This window comes from Electrona antarctica (genome assembly GCF_951216825.1).
Source record: "Electrona antarctica genome assembly, chromosome: 18".
NCBI classification, from domain to species: Eukaryota; Metazoa; Chordata; class Actinopteri; order Myctophiformes; family Myctophidae; genus Electrona; species Electrona antarctica.
In genome coordinates, this window is record NC_136799.1 from 23,617,422 (window position 1) to 23,641,401 (window position 23,980).

At 43.5% G+C, this 23,980-nt stretch overlaps 1 protein-coding gene across 1 annotated transcript; it reads right to left on the minus strand.

Moving 5' to 3' along the window:
- Positions 1-823: 823 nt before the first annotated feature.
- Positions 824-15,584, minus strand: slc7a14a (solute carrier family 7 member 14a; the record flags this gene model as incomplete). Its single annotated transcript, XM_079527458.1, has 9 exons — positions 824-1,128; positions 1,915-2,151; positions 2,929-3,424; positions 5,727-5,874; positions 6,736-6,944; positions 11,400-11,546; positions 12,032-12,249; positions 13,969-14,205; positions 15,278-15,584. The coding sequence occupies 9 exons, from the start codon at positions 15,582-15,584 to the stop codon at positions 824-826; spliced, it is 2,304 nt and encodes a 767-aa protein (XP_079383584.1).
- Positions 15,585-23,980: the final 8,396 nt, after the last annotated feature.

Below are 23,980 nucleotides of genomic sequence, written 5' to 3' on the forward strand. Positions count from 1 at the left end.
ACAATCATTTGAAAACTTTTGTTATTAATTATTTTATCCGCTTGAGCCCCTATATACATTTAGACTTCCGGTATTTGAAAATAGCCGATCTACAAGCTCACAATGCTTGTGAGCTTGTAGATCTGCTATTTTCAAAAGATTTGATTGGAACGGGACATCTGGGCATAATGAGTATACTTTTACTTTTGTTACTTTAAGTACATTTTGATGCCAATGCTTTTCTCACTTTTACTTACTTCACTAACACGGGATTTCTATAGAGTACTTTTTCCACCACTGGTCGTCAGTGACATGTGCCAGTCTATCTATCTATGTGCTGACGTAACGCTGCACTCATATCTGGACCTTTCACCGCCTGCGAGCAGGGAACTCTGGGTGAGTGAAAAACAAGTGATAACTTGTTTTTCTGATTAACAAGAGAGTAGAGACATGACCTTGACACCCACCACAAATTTCTGTAAATGTGGGAGTTGGGCTGGGGGGTGGCAGTGATAGGTGAAAAAAACAACAACAACAAAACGACCATTGCAGAGAAACGATCTAGCCCAAGGGTCAGAAGTACTTACGCATGCACACACGCTCAAGCACACATACACGCACACACACACACGCACACACTCACTGTATGTGATCACATATCATGTCACATCAATTTATACTTTGTCGTATACGATTTTTGATTAAATCGTTTATTTTCGACAAAGCATAAATTATGCTTTAAAAGTTTAAATCTTCCCATTCACACCCAGGCACACCCCTCCATCCCCCCCAGGCAGCAGACAAGGCAGTACAGTACATTCAGGGCAACAGAGAGTCAGTCCTTTCAGAATCCATCCATTGGGTCCTCCTCAGCGAGACCGTGATTGGCTACGGTCCTGGCCCCACCATTTGCTGGCGCCACGCCGCCTTCTGGCTTTCCCTCGGCAGGTGGTGCCAGCTCTGACCCTGACCCCCCCGGCGCCGCCCAGGGGTCGTTAGTGGGCGGGTAGAAGTCGTCGTCGAAGCCGCAGAAGCCCTCGTCCACGCCATGGTCGTAGCGCTGGTAGGTGGAGGCTTGCACCTCATTTTCTCTGGCCGTGATCTCTAGTTTGCTGTTCCACATGCCGTACCCAAAGTAGATGATCACACCTGCAGTCAGATAACACACACACACACACACACACGCACACGCACACGCACACACACACATGGACTTGTTACAGGGGCGAAACGCAGTGCAATTGTCATTGCTAGTAGTTTCCAACCAACGCAGTTGTCATTTTCACGAACAGTGCTCACGTTGTGTAATTAATTGTACTTGTGCCCATCTGTGTGCCCATCGGTGTGTTGGTCTTAAAACGAGGTGTGGTCTTCTTGGTGTTGATATGCATTGATATCTAAGGTGAAGTGAAAAAAGTCAGAAAGTGATTGCACCTTAGACCAGCTCTGATCTAGTCTAAAGTCAGAAAGTGATTGCACCTTAGACCAGCTCTGATCTAGTCTAAAGTCAGAAAGTGATTGCACCTTAGACCAGCTCTGATCTAGTCTAAAGTCACCTTAGACCATCTCTGATCTAGTCTAAAGTCACCTTAGACCAGCTCTGATCTAGTCTAAAGTCACCTTAGACCAGCTCTGATCTAGTCTAAAGTCACCTTAGACCAGCTCTGATCTAGTCTAAAGTCTAGCGCAGTCCCCCAGAGCAGTATACAGTATTACAGTACCCTGTTCATTTAGTCATGAGTGCATTATTAGACTGATCTGTTCTGGACGTGTGCACACTGCTTGCAATCAATCCATTAAGTCATGGACATACTGTAAGTTACTTTCCCCGTTAAAGTGGACACATTATATTGCTTTATCTTCAGCTTTCATACACAAACTAAAACTAAAAACTAAAAAAATCTGAACTTGCAATAGTCGATTTTTGGCCCTTACCCACAAGGCACCAGATGGCGAACCGTATCCATGTGATGGCGGACAGTTTGAGCATGAGGTAGATGTTGACCAGCATGGCGGAGGCTGGCACGAAGGGCACGCACGGTGCCATGTAGGGCAGCCGCTTGGGGTTCTCTGGCTGCTGCAGAATGATGATGATGAGCAGCGCCAGGGAGAGGATGAGGACGATCAGCAGCAGCAGAGCCCACCAGCTTCCCTCGGCGATGCTGCTGGCTCCTGAGGCAGGTGTATCACATTATCTCAGTTGACATTCGCTGGTGTTTTACTATCAAATGATTGCACAGTCAAATATGGAGTGTTAAGGCCATTGAGACCTGAGGCTGAAATGTCTTCTAAATCCAAATTGCTATATGAGTGGTTCTCAAACTTTTTCATGTCAAGGACCACCCAAAATTACCACCCATTTCTAATGTTATCAGCCTATAATCAAGTATATGTCCGTGATCAGAAGCTTGGAATAGAGACAATGTCATAATCAGACATACTAGGAAACGCGGAGTGAAACTATGTTTATGTTTATTCAACTTTCAGCATGATCACAGGTTTTAAAAGACAGGTGCCATTAAAAACACTGAATTATTTTGCCGATCACAAATATAAAACTTCAAATCTAAAATGCAATAGCCTATCTAAAAATCCACTACTGACACGTTAGGGAGTGCTTGCTTTTTGTGACCATGACCATGACCGTGACCATGAAGGAGGCATGCGTCTCTGGTGGCCTTGAGCCACGTGAGGCACCACCGAGTGAGGCGCTAGCCGAGCGAGTCGCCATGCCGAGCGTTGCAACGGCCACCAGAGACGGGTCCCCAGACTTACATGAAGTGCTTACTAAAATAGAGGCAAAGTAGCCACTGCAAGAAGACGATTTGCATATTGGGACTATGATTAAGTGAAAGCAAATTGGCTGAGTCATCTGAATTCCCCCCCATCCCATCCCCCCCAAAAATGCAAACTGACTTTAGACCAAAATAGCATTTCCTCTCTTCTCACCGAAGATGATGAAGGAGCAGAAAACGAAGATGAGGATGAAGAGCAGAAGGACACACATGGTGACCGTCTTCCCCGTGGCGGGAGTGGGCCTGTCCATCTTCCCCGGGAGGCCCAGTCGGATCCTCAGGGTGTAGTACCGCGGCCCCACCAGCTTCTTGAGGCGGCGAGACAGCCCGGTCTCCGACTCTTCTGCCTCGATGCCTGTCGTCATGTCCACCGTGCCGTAGTTGGGGTGGCTGGCGGTGTAGGCGGTCTTGTCGGGCTTGCCGATCAGCATCTCGTTGTCACCCAGCGAGGGGAGGTTCTTGGCTCCGCAGGTGTTGGTGGGCACTCCTCCGTAGTCGTCGGCCTCGCTGGTCGGCGAGCAGGCGTCCTTCTCGCACTCGGCCAGGATGCCTTCCTTCTTCTTTTTGTTCTGCTCCTCGGACAGGAAGTTGACAAAGCCATGGATGTCGCCCTCGGGTTGGTACCGTAGCAGCAGCACACACAGGCTCACCTGGAGAGTAATACCTTGATTAAAGAGCAACTTAACACTAAAACATTTTCTTCCAATCTTCCATTTTGTGTCCAATGTCATGGGTGCTGGTCAGCTGCTATATTATCATAATATAGTAGACGAAGTGCTACTGCTCATTCCTGATGGTTGGTAAATCCTAGAGGGACTGTCTACCATTTTGCTTGCCTGGGCAATTCCTAATGACAGCAATGCTAATCTATTCAAATGCTATTTTGTCATTCCCTTTGTGGATAATTAAGCAATACAACACGAGGGGGGGGGTGCTTTATCATGGTTATTGGCATTGCTGTGCTGCGGCAGAGGCCCAGCACATAGCAGTTTATAGTATTTTAGAACACCACTGTTGTAAAAATCTTTTTTGGCACAAAATGGGGTCTAATAATCGTGTGGATCTTGGACTCCATGAGGCAGTCTATGACTCCTCATGACACCTGACTCCATATTTGGACAAAGTTTTAGCCTGATCTGACCCACATTGACTTCCATCCATTATACAATTCTAGTTAAACATTCCAAAACAAATAACACATAAGTATAGTATAGTATAGTGTTACATTTAGCTAAATTGCATTGCTTTCAGCCATGCACCATGCACATTCTCCACAGTTTATCATTGCAATTGGCAAATTAACGCCTGATGGACTGGTCCACAACATACAGTATGACGGAGGGATACATTTGCCAGTGATTGGTGTAATGTGTTTATTGGCATGGATCAGAATTCCTCTTGGCCAATCACAATGTGTGGTTGGATGTAGCTGTTGTATAAGGATATGGCTATGTGATAAACACATGATCAGCTATGCAGTTCACTGTGAGTGGTCTACTTTCCCCAAGACGAACAGATGGTCTACTCAGGGGGAATACAGTACATACATATTGTATATCGTTGCTGTCGGGAGAAACCTCTTATCTCTGTATTTTTTAAAATTTGTATCCTTCTAAATCAATGCCCTACTTTGTCGTACAAGAGTGTCACGCTAAAGACCATACGTGAGCTTGTATGGACTATTTTAGCTTTTTCTGTGGTGTCCGTGGGTTTTAGAATTATTGAACCAATGACAAGTAATAACTAGAGCTTGTGACTAAATAATTCCATTTCCTGAAAAGTAACGGTTTTGGACATACAAGGTTTCCACCCGACATCGACGATATGATATGTATGTACTAGGGCCGGGACTTTAACGCGTTAATTGAGATTAATTAACTACAGAAAAAATTACGCGTTAAAAAAATTAACGCGGAACGTTTCTCACTGTGTTTCTAGTAGTACTGAATTGGCTGCGGCACGCGAGCTGCAGCAGCAGCAGCAGCAGCAGCTGTTGTTCACTCTACACTACAGGCTACAGCTCCGTCAGAAAGCCCAAAATCCAAACCCAAATGAATCTAATGAAGAAGCCGCTTATATCGCTTTTGCTCCATGGATGGGACATTTAGATGTAAAAGCTATCGGATGGACGTGTGGATAGCGGCATGGCTGTGTGCAATGTCAGAGGGAAAGGATCCATTTATGACCAACGTTAGCTTATATGCTAGGCTTGCTAGCTGCTTCAGTTTAACATGTCTCACAGACCACCGGAGATGCGCGGTGATTTCACCACAGCACGAAGCTGTCAAGCTGTCCTCGATGCGAAACATACTGAAGTAGCAAGCGACAAGCGTGGGTCAGCCCCAACCTCATGTGAAATGTTTCCCCCATAATAAAGTTGTTTTTATTTGTTCTCATGCCCCGCCATGTAAAGTAGATTTGAGTATTTCATATACACACTGAAGACACTATATAAGCACTTGCTGCTCTTGTTTATCTGTTGGGATAAAAAAGTTGTATTGCTTAAAGGGGAATACCACTCATTTTCAACATTTTTCTATGGAGTTGTGTGCACTGGAAATAATAAAGTCCCCCCATTATGTGTTGCCTATAGAACTGGAGGTCTGAAAAAAACAGTAACATTATGAAGTACATTTCAGACCTCCAGTTCTAGGCAACACAAAATGGGGGGGACTTTCTTATTATATCCACACAACAACTCTAAGGTATATTAATGACAGTAAAATGTTGAAAATGAGTGGAATCCCGTAGTCACTATTCACTGGGATACCAAAAAACATTTGAAAAAAAAGGTTTCTCACTGTTCTCGGGTTGAATATTGATATGCGATTAAAATGCGATTAATCGAGATTAATTAACTACAAAGCCTCTGATTAATTAGATTAATTTTTTTAATCGAGTCCCAGCTCTAGTATGTACATACGGAATAATATAGAACAAATAAATACTCACCAGAGTGTAGGCCAGTAAGGTTCCTATGGACATCATCTCTATGAGGTCCCTGAGGCTGATCAGCAGAGACAGCAGAGCAGCCAGGCAGCCGGACACCACACAGGCCACAGCTGGGGTCTCTGTGTAGGTGGACACCTTGGCCAGGAACCTGCATATACAGTACATACAGTTGGAGGCCATCGATATTGTCCTTTTCTTTTTGCTGAGGTTTGCGTGATCTGCGCAAAAGGACAGTTAACCCATTTTGGGCGGGAACCCCTTTTGGTGTTTTAAACATTGTTATAATTTAGCTATTGAAAAATAGCAGATCTACAAGCTCATAGCGCGCCACCGAGTGGCGCGCTACGAGCTTGTAGGTCTGCTATTTTTGAAAAATCGTGGAAATATTTATTTCAGAAAACTGGAGGATTTAGAAGGATTTTTTTAAATTTTGAGGTCAGGCCTAAATGGGTCAAATGATAAGGGACAATATCGGTGGCACCCAACTGTACACATGACATCAGGGTTGTAGCCATGGGTGGGCAACACCCATTTTGTTTTAAATATTTATTATAAATAAATACATGAATAATAATAATTAAAAAAAAAAAGCTTTATGCATCGTCACACACGTGCATGTCCACCCACTCCTGGCCAGGCCCACCCAAAGATTCTGTTCTGGCTTTGCCACTTAGTGTCCTCCTGAGTGTGTGCAGATGTAACCAAATGGACTTGTAGCAGTCCATGATGATTACATTTGTACACTTGTACATTGTACATTTGTTCCTGTCTGCGACGGACGTGCAGGGTTTGAATTCAGATCGGTCAGATAATAATTTAAAAAAAAACTATTTGTGGTTGATGGTTCTCAAGATACTGATCTATTTGAACACAGGTTATTTATTCAATTTCCTGAAAAGTTACGGTTTTGGACATACAAGGTGTGTGTGTGTGTGTGTGTGTGTGTGTGTGTGTGTGTGTGTGTGTGTGAGTTAGATGTATTAGATGTGTGTGTTTAGAGAATCCTCACTTAAACAGCAGGCCATCCCCAGCCATAGCGTAGATGACCCTGGGCAAGGGGAACAGGGACCCTAGCAAAGAGACAGTGAGTCCTGCTATGGAGCCGACCGCCACAATGTACTTGGCCCACATACAACCGTGCAGGGCAAACATCTCCATCAGAGGGGCGTCTTCATCGATGTCAGCGTAGGGCACCATCAGAGTCAGGATGACGGAAACCTGGAACAAGTTACAATATACAAAATGTTGCCATATATGTATTTGACATATGCACAGATGTTTCTATTTGTAAAAGTATTAACCCTTAACACCTTTAAAAATCTTTAAAATGTTAACAGTTAAGGTATCAATCAGTTTGATGAAATATGACTAGTGACTACCCATTACAAAGTAACATGGTTTGTGTACATTTGAAAATATCTTTCCATATTATTTAGACTTTGTATTACTATTTTGGTAAGGACATACGTATCAAGTTCATCAAGTCTGTTTTCCTAATTGATTATTATCTCATGAATAAATAAAAAACATTTTGTAACCATAACCAATACTTGGACACATACTTGGATTAAAACATATCTGTAGCACACATACGGTATGGATGGTGAGGAACATGCAGTCCAAGAGTATTGGACTACAGTATGTAAGTCATTCTAGCGTTGACCCACAAACACACACAAAGACATAACATTGCGTGTATGCTTTGCATGAGTCATGATGGTGTGTGTGTGTGTGTGTGTGTGTGTGTGTGTGTGTGTGTGTGTGTGTGTGTGTGTGTGTGTGTGTGTGTGTGTGTGTGTGTGTGTGCGTGTGCGTGCGTGCGTGCATGCGTGCGTGCGTGCGTGCGTGCGTGCGTGCGTGACACGCACACACTGCGTGTATGTATGTGTGCGTGACTGTCTTGTCTGTGTGCACGTGCATGCGTGCATGTGCTAGTCTCTGATGCTTGCATCTGACGTGTGAAAGCAAGCAAGGCCATCTGTCACCAAGATAAGTGTTCAGTACGAGAGAGGGATTTGGATGAACAGATTATATACAAATAAAGCGACAGAGAGACAAATAGAAAAGACTAACCCTCACTGGAGAAAGTATTACAATGACCTTTAACCCACATTCAATGCAAGGGTGTGTGAACTACTGTACCAATCACTGATGGAAGTAGTACCCAGACATGTACAACTCTGTAACAAGTAAATATCCTGTATTCAAAAATACAAAGGTATTCAAAATGATTTATTTGAATTGTCAAAATGTGTCAATTGCTAATCTACGAGCTCCACGCCTCTCCATGCTATGTATGGTGAGTTTGTAGGCCTACTGTAGATTGCCTATTTTTGCCAAAGGATAAAATGGGGCTTAAGTGTTTGATGTACAGTATGTTTTGCAATAATCCTATATTAAAATTGACAACTGGGAGGAGCAGATGGCAGACCATGCATGGCCCTCTGACTCAAAAATACCCCCCCCCAATGCCCATATATAGGCATGTATGGTGTCCAGAGCCACAGATCCGACTGCTACAGTATTCACATTATGGTCATGTGTGCAAATATAACCGAATGACTTGAAACTCGGAATGAAACTCGGCATGCACATCGGCAAGGACTCGAGGGAGTGTGGTGCCCGCGGCCGAGTCGTTGGGATATGCGCTTGATCAGAACTGCCGATCAGACTGATCTATCCATAATATATGGGAATATACGGATATCCAGTTGTCAACGACCACCGATCCAACCAATATACCCATATATCATATCAAATCAAATCAAAATGTATTTATATAGCACATTTAAAACAACCAAAGCTGACCAAAGTGTTGTACAGGTTAAAACAAACAGAGCGTCCACAGGGCCCATCTGTGCAGACAAATAAGCACATCATTAAAAACACATAAGACGGTCAATTGCAATTAAAAGCCAAGGATAAAAGGTGGGTTTTCAATAAGGATCTGAAAACCTCAACGGACTGGGCAGATCGGATGGGGAAAGATAGGTTGTATATGGGTATGCCAATATACAGGGTATGGGCATAAAGACCTAATGACATCAAGGCATAAAATGAACTCAGGTAGACAGACAGACAGATACATACCTGGGTTCATTTTATGCCTTGATGTCTGTCTGTGTCCCTTTTGTGCTCTGTGCCCAAATGTATCTGAGATACATAATGCTATACATAATGCCCATAATGTATTATTATTATGTAGATATTATGTATCTGAGATACAAAAGGGACACAGACAGACGTGCACAACGGATACTCTGAGTCTGACAGACTAAGACATAATTGGTCGGACTGGCGGTGCGACGTACTGTAGGTGTACAATATTAGCATCTTAGATGTAGTGGAGTAGAAATATAAGTAAAGTATTAAGTTCCTCAAAACTGTATTTCTGTAAATGTATTTGGTTACTTTCCACCATTAGTACTAGGCATGTACTACAATATCGTATATCAATATATATCGATATTAATCCCGACGATATATATCGATTCAATAAAAAAGAAAAATCAATTATCTTTTTTTTTTAGCGGGGGCTGATATGAAATGTGAGTTTTAATCATATGCCATCACATTCGAGCTGTTTGTCTGTGACTGTGGCGTGCCCAGGTGATGGTCGTTGATGCTCATTAATACATCAAGGAAGGCTGTTTCTGTCAAATAGGTCTACATCTATGCTAAGATGCCTGGTCCACAAGATTCGATAAACCACCAAGATACCCATGTACCTGTCTAGATACTTCCTTAATGTTAACGAAGTCCACACCCACAACACCAGAGGGAGTGCAACGAACCATGTACAACCCAGATTCGGCACAAACAAGGGACTAAATTATTTTCGCTCCTATGCCACCAAAATGTGGAACGCCCTACCAACTGTCATTAAGACATGCGAATCCCTTGACTCCTTCAAAACCGCTCTCAAAGGGCACCTACGGATGGCTGCAATTCGAAACTGGCCCCCGTAAAATCTGAATCCCCCCCCCCCCCCCGCCCCCCCCTTTTTCCCCTCACTGTATATATTTCTTTTCCCTTTTTACCTCCTTTATGATGAATTCCTGTTCTGTCTATAGAAGTGTCTATTTGTACGTCTCTAAATGTTTTGATGATTTGAACATGGTGGACCCTATTGGAAACAAGTGTAATGCTTAATTGGGTCGTCCACTCACAGTTAACAGCCTTTGTATTGAGTTTGTGCTTGAAATGTACTGTAATTCTGCAAACTGTTAATAAATTCTTCAATCAATCAATCAATCAAAGAAAGCTTTTTTTTTTACATGTTAACTCGAGCTAGGTTATAAACAAGAAAGCATGTTTACAGTTGTTGCACAGAATTTTACTTTTGCAATATAGTTAAAAATTGTGAAAAAAGCTTGGTCATTTTGTGTTTAAAATATCGTGAAAAATCATATCGTGAACCTCATATCGTGATACGTATCATATCGAGTTGAGTGTATCGCTACATGCTTAATTAGTACCAATCCTGAGTTATTTAAGTGTAGCGAGAAAACTCCTCTTACAGTAGCTAGTAGTGAAAACCACCAATGTTAAATGTTCGTTATGTGAAACCCCCTCCATTGCAATCGATGGGTTCTTTGCCCCCAGGCTATGCTAAAGAAGTCTCAAACTAATTCCTCATAGGAGGGTGTTATCTGGAAACCATAGCAACAACCAACCAGGCTGATGGTGCCATGTTAAGAAATCTGCTGCAGTCTGCGAGCAGAATACTAAATGATCCAAGAGCGAGGACTCACACACACACACACACACACACACACACACACACACACACACACACACACACACACACACACACACACACACACACACACACACACACACACACACACACACACACACACACAGTTGGAGTGCAGTGGATTTTAGTTAGTGTGTATCTGTATTGTGGGGAGAACGTTCACAGGAGGAAAAGAAATGCCGATCTACAAGCTCACGATGTGTCGCGTTGCAACACATTGTGAGCTCAGATCAGCTATTTTCAGCTATAAACTATTTAATGTAGAGCAAAAACAGAAAAGTCACTAATATAGATATACAGTAGAGCCTTGAGGTGTCAGTGGTTACTCCTCTGCAGGTTTACCGTTCAGGCTGGGTCTTCTAATCTCTGCTCTTACATGAATTGATGGGGACTGAAGTGCTGGGCTGCCGTGGGGGAGTATATGAACGTAAAAGCAAATAAACGTTGCAGGAAAGCAATCCAGCTGGTTATCGCATCATTGATAATAGGGATTAGTTATAATGACAGGAAGTGGTCCTGAAAGCGCCACTGCCTCCTGTTTTATGGCAGAGTGAGAAAATAATTGTAAAATCAATTCGGCATTGAAAATATATAGAATGCAGCCAGAGAGACACCATTATGGACTACAGAGAATTCTCGTCTCCCCACCCAAGGCCACTACAGTGCTGATCAATTAACATTGTGTGTGTTTGCGTGCGTGCGTGCATGCGGGTATGTGTTTGTATGACAGTGAGAGTCATACAATACTATATGAGAGTTTCGTGAGCGAAATATCCCCATATATTCATAAAATCTTTATAATACCAACGTGTTTGTGTGTGTGTGTGAGAGTGTGAGTGTGAGTGTGAGTGTGAGTGTGAGTGTGTGTGTGTGTGTGTGTGTGTGTGTGGCCAGCTGTGGCCCTCTACACTCACAGAGACGTAGGCGGTGAGGCAGGTGATGAGGGAGGCAGTGATGGCGTAGGGGATGGAGGTGTGTGGACTCTTGGCTTCCTCTCCGGTCGTGGCGATGATGTCAAATCCGATGAAGGCATAGAAACAGGTGGCTGCGCCTTGCATCACCTGCACAGCAATGCAAACAGCGGAGACAAAGGCTCACACAAAGACACAATGCAACCGGATGGTCAGGTCAGTTAGGTTAGGTGTTATTATTACCAGAGTTACTGGCTGGAAAATTAGAGTCCCTAATCTGTGCTCTGTGAGGCCAAGCACTACAATTAAATAAATTGGATTATAATACAATTTTAATGAAATTTGATTTAATTTCAAAGGCATTACACAAAGGGAGAAGAGATTAGGATGACTGCATTGAGTTTGTGTGTATTGTGAGAGAGACTTAACTGCCCACAATATCATCATCAATGCACAGAATATGATGATGATTCAAATCATATCATCATCATATTCTGTGCCTGCCCTGTGATTGTGCCTGAATATGGATGTATCCATGACCCTGTGTGCATGTGTGCGTGCACGTGTGTGGTGTGCGTGCATTTGTGTGTCCACAACTGGGCCGTTGACATGTTAGTTCCCAGCGGTGAGCTTACCCCAGACCAGCCGAAGGGCAGGAATCTGCCATCGTCCCAGTTCTCTCCCTTGATGAAGAAGAGCCCTGCGATGATCATGAACACCCACACTATGAGGTTGATGACGTTCAGGACGTTATTGAAGCCCACAGAGTTCTTCACTCCCAGGGCTACTATCACCGTCACCAGCATGGCTATCACCAGCGCCAGCAGGTCTGGGTATGACTGCTCCCCTTTACCTATATACGCACATGGACGGCATTGGGCACGCACGCACGCACGCACGCACGCACGCACGCACGCACGCATGCACGCACACACGCACGCACGCACACGCACGCACACACGCACGCACACACATGCACACACTATGGTTAGTTTTCAAGAGCTTGCCCAATGCAGTTAATTTAACAGAAGAAAAAATATATAAACACGAAATAAAGGTTGCTGCCTGCCTCTATCTCTTTCACACACACGCTCCTACATCTCTCCCCATTCCTCTGCTTGTGTCTCTAGGCCAACATAGGCGGCTGTAGCTGATCCATTTGGGAATCGGAAGGTCACCGGCTGTTGTGTTGAAGTGACCCTGATCAAGTACACTTAACTCTATACTGCTGCCTGCAGGTGCCATATTAATGAAATGAAATTAAATGATTACTATATTTACCCAGGGTATCTGGGCTAAGTTCAAGAACTTGTTTCCAGCCAGGCCCTGCTCATAGAACATTTCATTGTAGTGGTTCAATGCCTTGTTCAAGGGCACTTCAGCGGTGGTAATTGTAACGTAATTAAACGTAACGTAATTTTAACGCTGTTCGGCCACCGCTGCCACTGGCATCCACTGCTTCCGTTATAGGATAAGTAAATGCAGAGGAAGAATTTCAGGTATGTGCAAATGTACTTGACACATACAGTACCGTAACAACTAAAGGGCACAACATTTATATTATTTAATGTTTTAACATGCACACACACAGCATTATTATGATTTGACCATTTTATGTGAAACTGTGTGGGACAAAATGTGTAATGGGCGCACATTGGAGCTAAACATCTACGCTTTCCCAGGCCTGCGTTGGAGAGGTTGACCGTTTTCCTGCAGGAAAGGGAAACGTGAACTTTCCATCACAGTGCTGCAGGAACAGCTGTCTGCCCGTCACGTGACCAGTGTCTCTGGCCAACAGGAAGAGGCTGACAGGGCAGGGTCAACAGATAGAAGCGACTGGCACACAGTGGAGGCTATAGCCTTACATACCATATCCACAGGGTTTCCCCGTCTCGTCGCGGAACCAGAGCTAATGTGAAGTGACAATCGTTACAATTTCCGCGGTAGTATGCTGTGGTGGCTGCCATCACTGTGATCATGACGGGGTCTCCAAGATAAACAGGATGGCCGGAAAATTCCCTGGCTCTAGTACTACGATTTCAAGACGCTTTGATTGGTTTTAGACGATTTCCGTGATAATACTCATCATCTGTCCTTTCAACTTTCATTTTTGATATACCGCTCAGTATTGCCACTGCCCTATAAAGCATTTGCAGGGCATCTTAATTGCCACACATTTATTGCTGCAAATAACAGACGACCTTGCCTCATTGTAAGTTTCTTGACCTTAATGGCTCACAGCCAAAACACTAAATAATATACAAAAACAAAGTCTTAGGTACAAAGGATGAATGGACAAATTCTATAAATCTTTTTGAAGATGCAAAATTTCAACATTTTGCTCTTTAAATCCAGTAACGTACCCGTGTTAAGCTGTACTCGTATATTATTTGCATTATGTGCATTCAGCCTACAGCACACCAAGTCTCTTCACCAAAAATTATGAGCTTGTAGATCGGTTTAGGCGGTTAAACGGCAAGTACAAAAGTTAGTTTCAGTCTGTCCTAATGGAAACTAATATCCGCGTGACAAGTGTATACCGTTAATATGACAAAAGGTGCACACATCTTACCCAGGCCTTTGAGTGTCCCGATGTGTGAAATCATGAAGTTGCTGATGGTGTGATTAGCCAGAGAGTCTGCCATGCTGCTCAGGGCCGACGCCCCTGCGGCTGTGCCAATCAGATACTCCAAAATCAGGTTCCAGCCAATGAAGAATGCCACACACTCTCCCACGGTCACGTAGCTGTATGTGTAGGCGGAGCCTGTGGTCTTTGGCACACGCACTCCGAACTCCGCGTAGCACACTCCTGTAGTGCAGAGGGAAAGTCCACCACGTGAAAATGAACACACATACACATGCACGCGATAATAATAAGAGTGAAATATCAATTACCGCACACACGCATGCACGCGCACACGCACGCACGCACACACACACACACACACACACACGCACACGCACACGCACTCACACACACACACACACACACACACACACACACACACACACACACATACGTGTACACCAGTAATATCTTTCAACATTCAATTAAAGACCTAGACTAGAGAGAAATCCTGGACTGAGTGCACGATAATAATATAATACTCTAAGTGAATGTCATGGCAGACGATAGCAAGGGTTGTCTTATTAAGATAGTATTGAACTATTGCCTCAGTGCCCTGTAATATTATGGCTTTGCCCTTCTAATGTCAGCATGTAAGCTATTAGAGGGTGCTTAATAAGTTAATATAAATGGTAAATGGTGCATTTATATAGCGCCTTTATCCAAGGCGCTTTACAGAGATTGTGCATTACATTCACCCATTCACACACACATCCATACACCGATAGCAGCGGAAACCATGCAAGGCACCAACTAGCACATCGGGAGCAATTAGGGGTTCAGTGTCTTGCTCAAGGACACTTAGACAGTAACTCTGGGGGAGCCCGGGTTCGAACTGGCAACCTTACGGTTACCATCCAGGCACTCTACCCCTGAGCCACTGCCGCCACTATGGATCAGGTGTGTGTCTGGCCTGCCTGTAGGTACAGTACTGCATATACAGTAAGGAATTGTAGTATGGCTATATTTGATCTAGTAGACTCAAAGGTCTTGTAAGGCGGTGGTGTCCTGCATTTGGGTCCTCACCACCTCACCAGAACGTGACACGATGATGTAAGATGATTAGAGCGCCCCTCACTTCACGGGGTGTGATTTTATATATATACTTATAAATATGTGTAGATATTTGGCCTTTAGGGGGTTATTGTCTGTGCCTATACTTCTGACATGCATGTCTGAAGCATGAAAACGTGTATACTGTATGTGTAATTTGTGTATGTACTGTAGCTTATGTACCACATGCTGCCGGCCTCACCTGACAGTATGGAGGCCACGGCGGCGATGATGAAGGACACGATGACCCCCGGGCCGGCCATCTCCTTGGCGACCAGGCCGGATACCACGTACATGCCCGTGCCCACGCAGCTGCCCACGCCCAGCGACACCAGGTCCACGGTGGACAGGACGCGCGCCAGCTTGGTGCCGTGCGCCGACGTGCCCCCCGGGGGGCCCGCCGTGTCCAGCATGGACTCCACCGGCTTGGTCCGCAGGACGCGGGACGCAAAGGTGCGCCACTGCGCCCCCCACTGGACCCGCTGCAGCTTCCCCATCAGACCGCTCATGGTGACAACCGAGGGGACACGGAGGGTCACAGTCCTCAACAGGGGAGGAAATGGAGGTCGTGGATTTCTGAGGAACTCTTCTTCAAGCGCTATTTTCTTTCTTACTTTCTTTGTTGTTGGCAGGATTACAGGATAAAGGAGGTGTGGATCAAAGAGATGCTTCTTCGTCGGTCCTTGTGCTGCGGACGACAGATGAGTGAGTTTGTGAAGATAAATCCTAGTATCTGTCTCTTTCTCTATTTTTGTGAGTCTTCCCTTCCGCTGTCTCTGTCTCTGTCTCTCTCTCTCTCTCACTCACAGGCTTATTGGAAGGTTGTCTTATTTTTCCTCCACATGGTGAGACAGATGGGTATCTGTGGAAAAAAAAAGTTAACGTTATGATGACACAATGCTGATCTTTGAGTGCGCATACACGTGTGTGTGCGTGCGTGCGTGCGTGCGTGCATGTGTGCGCGCACAGCTGGAGGACTATTACTGATTCAACCGCACAGACAAGGTGTACCTGAATGGAGAGACAGCTAATTAATGGCCCTCTCCCTACAGCCCTGTTGCTATAGTGACCGAGCTCATTAGAGGTGGCAGAAGATGCCCGATCATTTTCATCTTTGTGTGTGTGTGCGTGTACGTGTGCGTGTACGTGTGTGTGTGTGTGTGTGTGTGTGCGTGCGTGCGTGCGTGCGTGCGTGCGTGCGTGCGTGCGTGCGTGCGTGCGTGCGTGTGTGCGTGCGTGCGTGCGTGCGTGCGTGCAATGTTAATGTCATGTGTGTACACCAATGATAAGAGCTACAGTACTATAACTGTAGTTATATAAAGATGAGTTGGATGTTAATGTCATGTGTGTACTGTGTACCCCAATGATAAGAGCTACAGTACTATAACTGGAGGCTATTATAGTCATTATGACAAATATGCAGCCCAGCTTTCCCCTCCCTACACACACTACACAAATGCAAGCAGCAGAGTCGCACGCACGCAAACACAATACAATGTTTTGGGCCGATCAAATGATTAGAAAGAAGAAAAACAAAGTGTTGTACCCTGCCCTTTTTTCTTCTTTCTAATTATTTGATCGGCCCAAAGAGTTGGCTTTGTCCGAGGCTAGCTCTGGTCCATAGCTCTAATGCGTTTCATTTAGAGCTATGTTACTCTCAACTTCCGCCGCTCGCATGAATGCAGACCAGCCTCTCCTCTTTAGCGTAAATAAAAAGAACGTTTTTGCTACTCACCAAAACAAAGGCGGGTGGGTCATTAGAAAGCCTACTTCCCAAATTTAATGTACAGAATCAGGACCTTTTTAGGTACCTACAAATCAGAGACTTTATAAATAGAAAGCTATTAAGAAGAGAAGATGCAACAGGAGTAGAGATCATTAAGATTTTCCAAAATGCGTATGCAGACTCTACTTATCAAAAGATAGTTTCAAATTTATATGTAGTGCTTCAAAACATGAAAGGAGATAATACTCTGAATATTAAAGCAAGATGGGAAACAGAGGGCAACCTTACTATATCAGCAGAAGAATGGGAAAGAATATGTAAACATCAGTGGAAAATGAGTAGTTCCCCCACATGGAGAGAATTCAGCTGGAAAAATGTGAGTCGTTTCTTTTGCACTCCAGCCCAGAAAAGACATTACACGTATCAGTCGGACTGTTGGAGACTCTGTGGGGAAACATTGGCGAATCATTTTCATGTGTTCTGGAGTTGCCCTTCTGTGGTTCCATTTTGGATAAGTGTCCACAGTGTCCTGGAAGCAGTTTTTGGTGTTGACATTCCTTTTGATTTTAAAACCATGTATCTTGCAGATCTGGAAGGACTTCAATTTGCAAAGCAGGATCAGTATCTACTGAGGGTACTGCTGGTGGCATCCAAAAAAGCCTTAACAAAAAAGTGGCTTACAAATGTTATACCAACTATGAATGAATGGATTGATTTAATCTATAGTATATTTATTATGGAGAGAATTACATTCAGCTTCAGAGGTCAAGTTGAAGTCTCCACAGATAACTGGTTTAGATGGATTACTCATGTTTCTACCATAAGACCTGATTTTGTATAGATTCAGTTAAACCTGTTTAACCTGTATATGCACCTGTTTGAGGTACTTATGTATTATGAATGATCATCAATAGAGAAGAGAGGCAGACATCTCCCCTTGTGTGTATTGTACGTATATTGTCTTGTTTTGTTTTCGGTTGTATGTATTGTCAATTGTCAGTCGTTTCGTTTTCATGTATGTTTGATTAAAATTCAATAAAACGTAAATTGAAAAAAAAAGAAAGCCTACTTCCCTTAGTGGACGCACTCCACCACACGTATAAACTGTACTTTTTGGCCAGAAAGGGATTTTTTTCACCGGAGGAAAAATATTCTCTATGAGGCAATTCTCTGGGCAATATCGGTAGAGGGCGCATTGGTGTAACTAAAAGTATTTTCCCGGTGGAAACAAAATCCCCTTTTGGCCAAAAAGTACAGTTTATACGTGTACGGCTCAGAGTGCGTCCACTAAGGAAAGTAGGCTTTCTAATGACACAACTCGCCTTTGTTTTGGTGAGTAGCAAAAACGTTCTTTTTATTTACGCTAAAGAGGAGAGGCTGGTCTGCATTCATGCGAGCGGCGGAAGTTGAGAGTAACATAGCTCTAAATGCAACGCATTAGAGCTAAGGACCAGAGCTAGTCCGAGGCTTACAAGGTCTTTGAATAAATACTTTTTGAAACGTCTATGGGAAAAATTAATGGGGAATTCTCCCTGCGATCCCTGCGATCTATTGCACTGTACTTGGTGCACTCTTTTTTTTTATTGACTTCGCTTGACGATGTGCTATTTTTTGTGAATAGGGACGCTGGACTTCAACTGGTCAAGACAATATAATCCCTAATTAACACCCACACACACGTCTTACATAAACAAATACAGGCAAGCACTTGCATTCCTCACCCACAGAGATATCTGGACACGGCCAAACACACACGCGCACACACACACAGTCAGTCAACAGCGGTCAATAACGTCTGATGAGTGTGTTGAGCAAAGGAATAGAACCGTGATGAAGGGAAGGGGAGGAAGGTATGAGGAGAATAAGTAAATCTGTTTCTCATTAGGAGCAGCGTACATTGATCCTCTGGTTGCTCTGAGACAGGAGGATATATATGACCTGTCAATATGCGCGCGCGCGCGTGTGTGTGTGTGTGTGTGTGTGTGTGTGTGTGTGTGTGTGTGTGTGTGTGTGTGTGTGTGTGTGTGTGTGTGTGTGTGTGTGTGTGTGTGTGTGTGTGTGTGTGTGTGTGTGTGTGTGTGTGCACGTGCTGTTCAATTTGTGCATGTAAAAGAGTGTGCAACTTGTTTTTATATTTTCAGATCGGGCGGAAACCTTGTATAACCAAATATTTTATTTTTCAGGAAATGGAAAAAAATAACCTGTGTTCCAATTAATTAATTCAATGCAGTTATTAATAGTTAATACTTTTCATTCGTACAATTTTACTTGTAATCTAACTATAAATGCACCAAGTCTCTGTCTGTCTGTCTATCTGTGTGTATGTGTACTGTTGTAATCCACGTAACTCGAGAACCGTTCGCCCCACCGACTTCAAATTCGACACACGCGTTCCACACCACCACAAAGAGTGCAGTGCCCGATGTTGTCCAGAACCGCCCCAAAAAGGCCTCTGCCCGGGCTCTGGACAGGGCCCCTGCCCACGTTCCATATATGGAGCTGGCCTGTTCTGACATCATTCTGACGGTTGCATAGACTCCATATTTGGGCATGCCTGACAAATGGGCATAAAAGGGACACAGACATATCTGGGTGGGGCATGCATTTCCAACTTGCATTGTTCCAAGTAGGCCAGTGCCCAACAGGCACCACTGACGCTGTAGAGGCTCCAACGCGCACCGCTCTAGTGTATTACATTTATCAGAAACAGCTAAATCTAGCAGATCTACAAGCCTGCAACGCATTGCATTGCTCTGTGAGCTGTAGCTATTCTTGCTACATTTGCGTGACACACTTGTATGATAAAGTAGGGCTGTCATTTGCAAGAAGAATATGAGAAAGATACAACTTTGCCCACCAGTGTACTGTGTGTGTTCCGTGTTTCTGTGTTGTGCATGTGTATTAGTAGCACGCTCAGACATACCTCTTCTGGTTCAATTGCCCACATTGAGGTCTAGACACGTATCCAATCACTCTCAAAAGAAACAAACACACACACACACACACACACACACACACACACTTTTCACACCTTCCGTACATTTTTCTGTTAGTCTAGGACCTAGCTAAGATATGTATGCAATTCATTTAGGAGAGAATATCGCAACTGTTCTTGACTAATATGACCGCCGCGAACAACTTGGGAACTGTGAACAATTCTCTATCCGGGTCGAAATACCCGAAAATGACCACGCCCTATTTAAAATGACCGCTAGTACAAACATGGCTCTATCTTCTAAACCGTTGGCGCTACAGATTTTCTGAGGTGCTCAAAATATTCAGAATACTCATGTTTGTTGAATCCGTGCCCGAGCCAGCAACCCTCCGGGTCATCATAGTGGCCAAATCCAATATGGCCGCCAGTCCGCCACCTGAAAAAGGTTTTGTCTAAAACTTTTGAACCAGATGAGCTTTGAATGCAAACTTTGTGTCTAAATCATGTTTTTTGACAATTAGAAACATTTTGGAATGGTTATCTTTATGTGTCTGAACCTTATTTGCTTATTACGAATACTGTATGGCCTATGAAAAAATGTTATGTAACATGAAGTTTCATCCAGATTTGAGTGTAGAGTTGTTGGAATAAGTTAAGATCAAACTGGAGGAAAGAAACAACCTCTATACAGATGCAATGTTATTGAAACAATAGAATAATGGCATAATAAGAGAATAATAATAATAATTTATGCTGGGCAGGTCTATCAAATTTTAACAGTGTGTTTAAATTAGAAACACACATGCGCGTACACACACACACACACACACACACACACACACACACACACACACACACACACACACACACACACACAGCATTTGCTCCGTCCTTTTGATTTCACAGGGAGAAGTCTATTTGTTTTTGTCCTGATCATACAACTTCTATCCAGCTTTGCAGAACTTTATTTGTGTTCAATAGGCCTACACGACTGTTGCAGCCTCAAGGAGGATGGTGAAAGCTTTACTGGCATCTATAAGACGGGTCCAGTAAGGTTCCTAAATCTTACTCATGGAGTTAGTGACCAGCCCGATGTACTGAAATTTGGGATGTGGTGGCCTTTTGACAAGTTCAATCAATGTAGCCTGGGTAGGTGGAAGGTTCTAAAACCCACTGAGCAATAGACGGCTATTAGACGTGCGTCTAAAATTGCGATAAAAACGGCTAAAAATGAAAGTTTTTGTAGACGTCTATTCTTAGATTAGACGTTGATTAGCGGTTGTTTAAACGTCTATATATAGACCGTCTATATATAAATTTCCATGTCCAAAGATTGGCGTATGGTCTTCGTCATATACAGCAAGAGCTGTAGCCATATAGCAGAGTAGATGAAGCCATACATTGTTTTTTTCTCAAATGGTACCAAGGCAATGGTACCAAGTCCCTCTAGGACAGAGGTGCCCACACTTTTTGTACCTGAGGCAGCTTTAGAATAGCACCACTGGCATTACATAATAAGACAAAAACACACTTTCCTACATAGTCTGGCCAATCTTTGGAAATCTTTTCAGGCTCCAAGGTGAGAGTGACCAGGGTTTCTGTGAGATTCCTGCACTCCTTTTCCCATAGTCAGGGAAGGCAAATGTTGGTCAAACAATGGTAGCAAGAACCTTCCTCCTACCCAGGCTACATTGATTGAGCTTGTCTAAAGGCCACTTGCGCCCACTACATCCCAAATTTACATTGGGCTGGTCACTGACTCCAAGACTTGGATACCTTACTGGACTCATCTTGTCGATGCCACATCATGCCAGTAAAGCTTGCACCATCCTCCTCCACTGAGGATGCAACAGTCATGTAGGCCTATTGGACACAAAGACAGTTCTGCAAAGCTGGAATCCGTTACATCTCGATATATAATTGTATGATCAGGACAAAAAAAGTCTTCTCACTGAGGAATCAAAAGGACGGATCACAAGTTCACAACGTGTGTGTGTGTGTGTGTGTGTGTGTGTGTGTGTGTGTGTGTGTGTGTGTGTGTGTGTGTGTGTGTGTGTGTGTGTGTGTGTGTGTGTGTGTGTGTGTGTAATTCAAAATTTGATACACGGCTTTGACTAATGCTCAGCATAATTTATTATGCTATTATTATGCTTTTATTATGCCATTATTCTATTGTTTCAATAACATTGCATCTGTATAGAGGTTGTTTCTTTCCTCCAGTTTGATCTTAAAGATGGAGTGCCACTATTTTTGTATTTTTCCAGTTTTTCATGTGTCCATGAGGTGACAGTACTTCATTAGACACCTTGGAGTCGTTTGTATGTGCAATGAAGTATTAACTTTGTATTTAGGGTTTCTTCCTGGAGGCTGAACAGTCATGAAATAAACAGTAATATAGTGACATCACACTATCAGTCCTCCCCTAACCCCTCCCCCTTTATCATACAACTACAGCTGTGGGTGCAGCTTCAGTTCAGGTGGATCACCACCCATCACCACCCACCAGTCAAACCAGGCATACTTAATGAACTGGTGGGCGTGTCCACATAAAAACATGATTTTTTTTTTGGCGGGTGAACAAATCGTGGCATCTTTAGCTTATCTTCAACAACTCTACACTCATCAGAGTGCTCTAGATGGATTTAATGATAAATATGAGAATTCCAATGTGTTTCTATGCTCAAAAAGCACAAAATAGACGTTAAGTAACGGTAAGTAAAACTAATTGTCAGATAGTCGCCATCTTTGAAATATGCAAAATAGATGTTCAGCAACACCCAGTCATAAAGATAACCATTCCAACATGTTTCTAATTGTCAAAAAACATGATTTGAACACAATGTTTGCATTCATAGCTCTGCAGGTTCAAAAGTTCTAGACAAAACCTTTTCAGGTGGCGGACTGGCGGCCATATTGGATTTGGCCACTATGATGACCCGGAGGGTTGCTGGCTCGAGGACGGATTCAACAAACATGAGTATTCTGAACATTTTGAGCACCTCAGAATATCTGTAGCTCCAACAGTTTAGAAGATAGAGCCATGTTTGAACTAGCGGTCATTTTAAAAGGGGCGTGGTCATTTCCGGGTATTTCGACCCAGATAGAGAATTGTTCACAGTTCCCACGTTGTTTGCGGCGGTCATATTAGTCAAGAACAGTTGCGATATTCTCTCCTAAATGAAGTGCATACATATCTTAGCTAGGTCCTCTACTATGTTGCAAATCAAATCACAATGGTAGGCAGTTTTCTTTCTTCTAAAGGACTGTTACATTTTAATACTCGCTGGCTATTTTTCTTGATGGTCGCCACCTGCCCCGTGGAGAGTGGACATTATGTTGTCTGAACAATCTGACCACCAAAGCACTGTGGTAGCAGCTGTTGCAGCTACTGCAAATCCTTGAAAATAGTCTTTAAATTGGCCAGGCTCGCAGCTCTCACTGCTTTGATTCAAAGGTCTGTTTCAATAAATGTGCCTCCCCTTCACTTTTCCTGGGAGCTTACTGAAGGAGCTGGCTCTAAAAGTGGATGGAATGGGCATGTATCAATAATAAGTCTTTAAGTCAACTGATATTGATAAAGTACCCCTATTGGTAAGGTTTCTTATCTTATCTCCACTTGTCTTATTGTCACTGTGGGGCAGAAATCTGTTACTTTTCAGGAAATGGACCCAGAGTATTTATTGTTTATAGTCACAAGTTAATACTTTTAATTTCTTAAATATTCATATAAAACCTATACAGACTTAACCACTTTCAATCTGATGTGCCTAAAGTTTTTCGAAGCTCACAATGCGTTACATAACTTAATTTGTGACACGTTGTTAGCTTTTAGATCGACTATTTTCACTACTTTTTGGGGTTAAATATATTCATATTAATATATTAAGAATATTGTCACAAATAACATGATACTGATGTCATGCCCAAATGGGTGGGTCTTTTTTTAGACTGACGGGGGAAGCACAGCAGGGGAGCACAGAGATATTGGCATTCAGTACCATGATGGGACAGAGCTGTCTTTGACCCATTCAGTACCATGATGGGACAGAGCTGTCTTTGACCCATTCAGTACCATGATGGGACAGAGCTGTCTTTGACCCATTCCATTCAGTACCATGATGGGACAGAGCTGTCTTTGACCCATTCCATTCAGTACCATGATGGGACAGAGCTGTCTTTGACCCATTCCATTCAGTACCATGATGGGACAGAGCTGTCTTTGACCCATTCCATTCAGTACCATG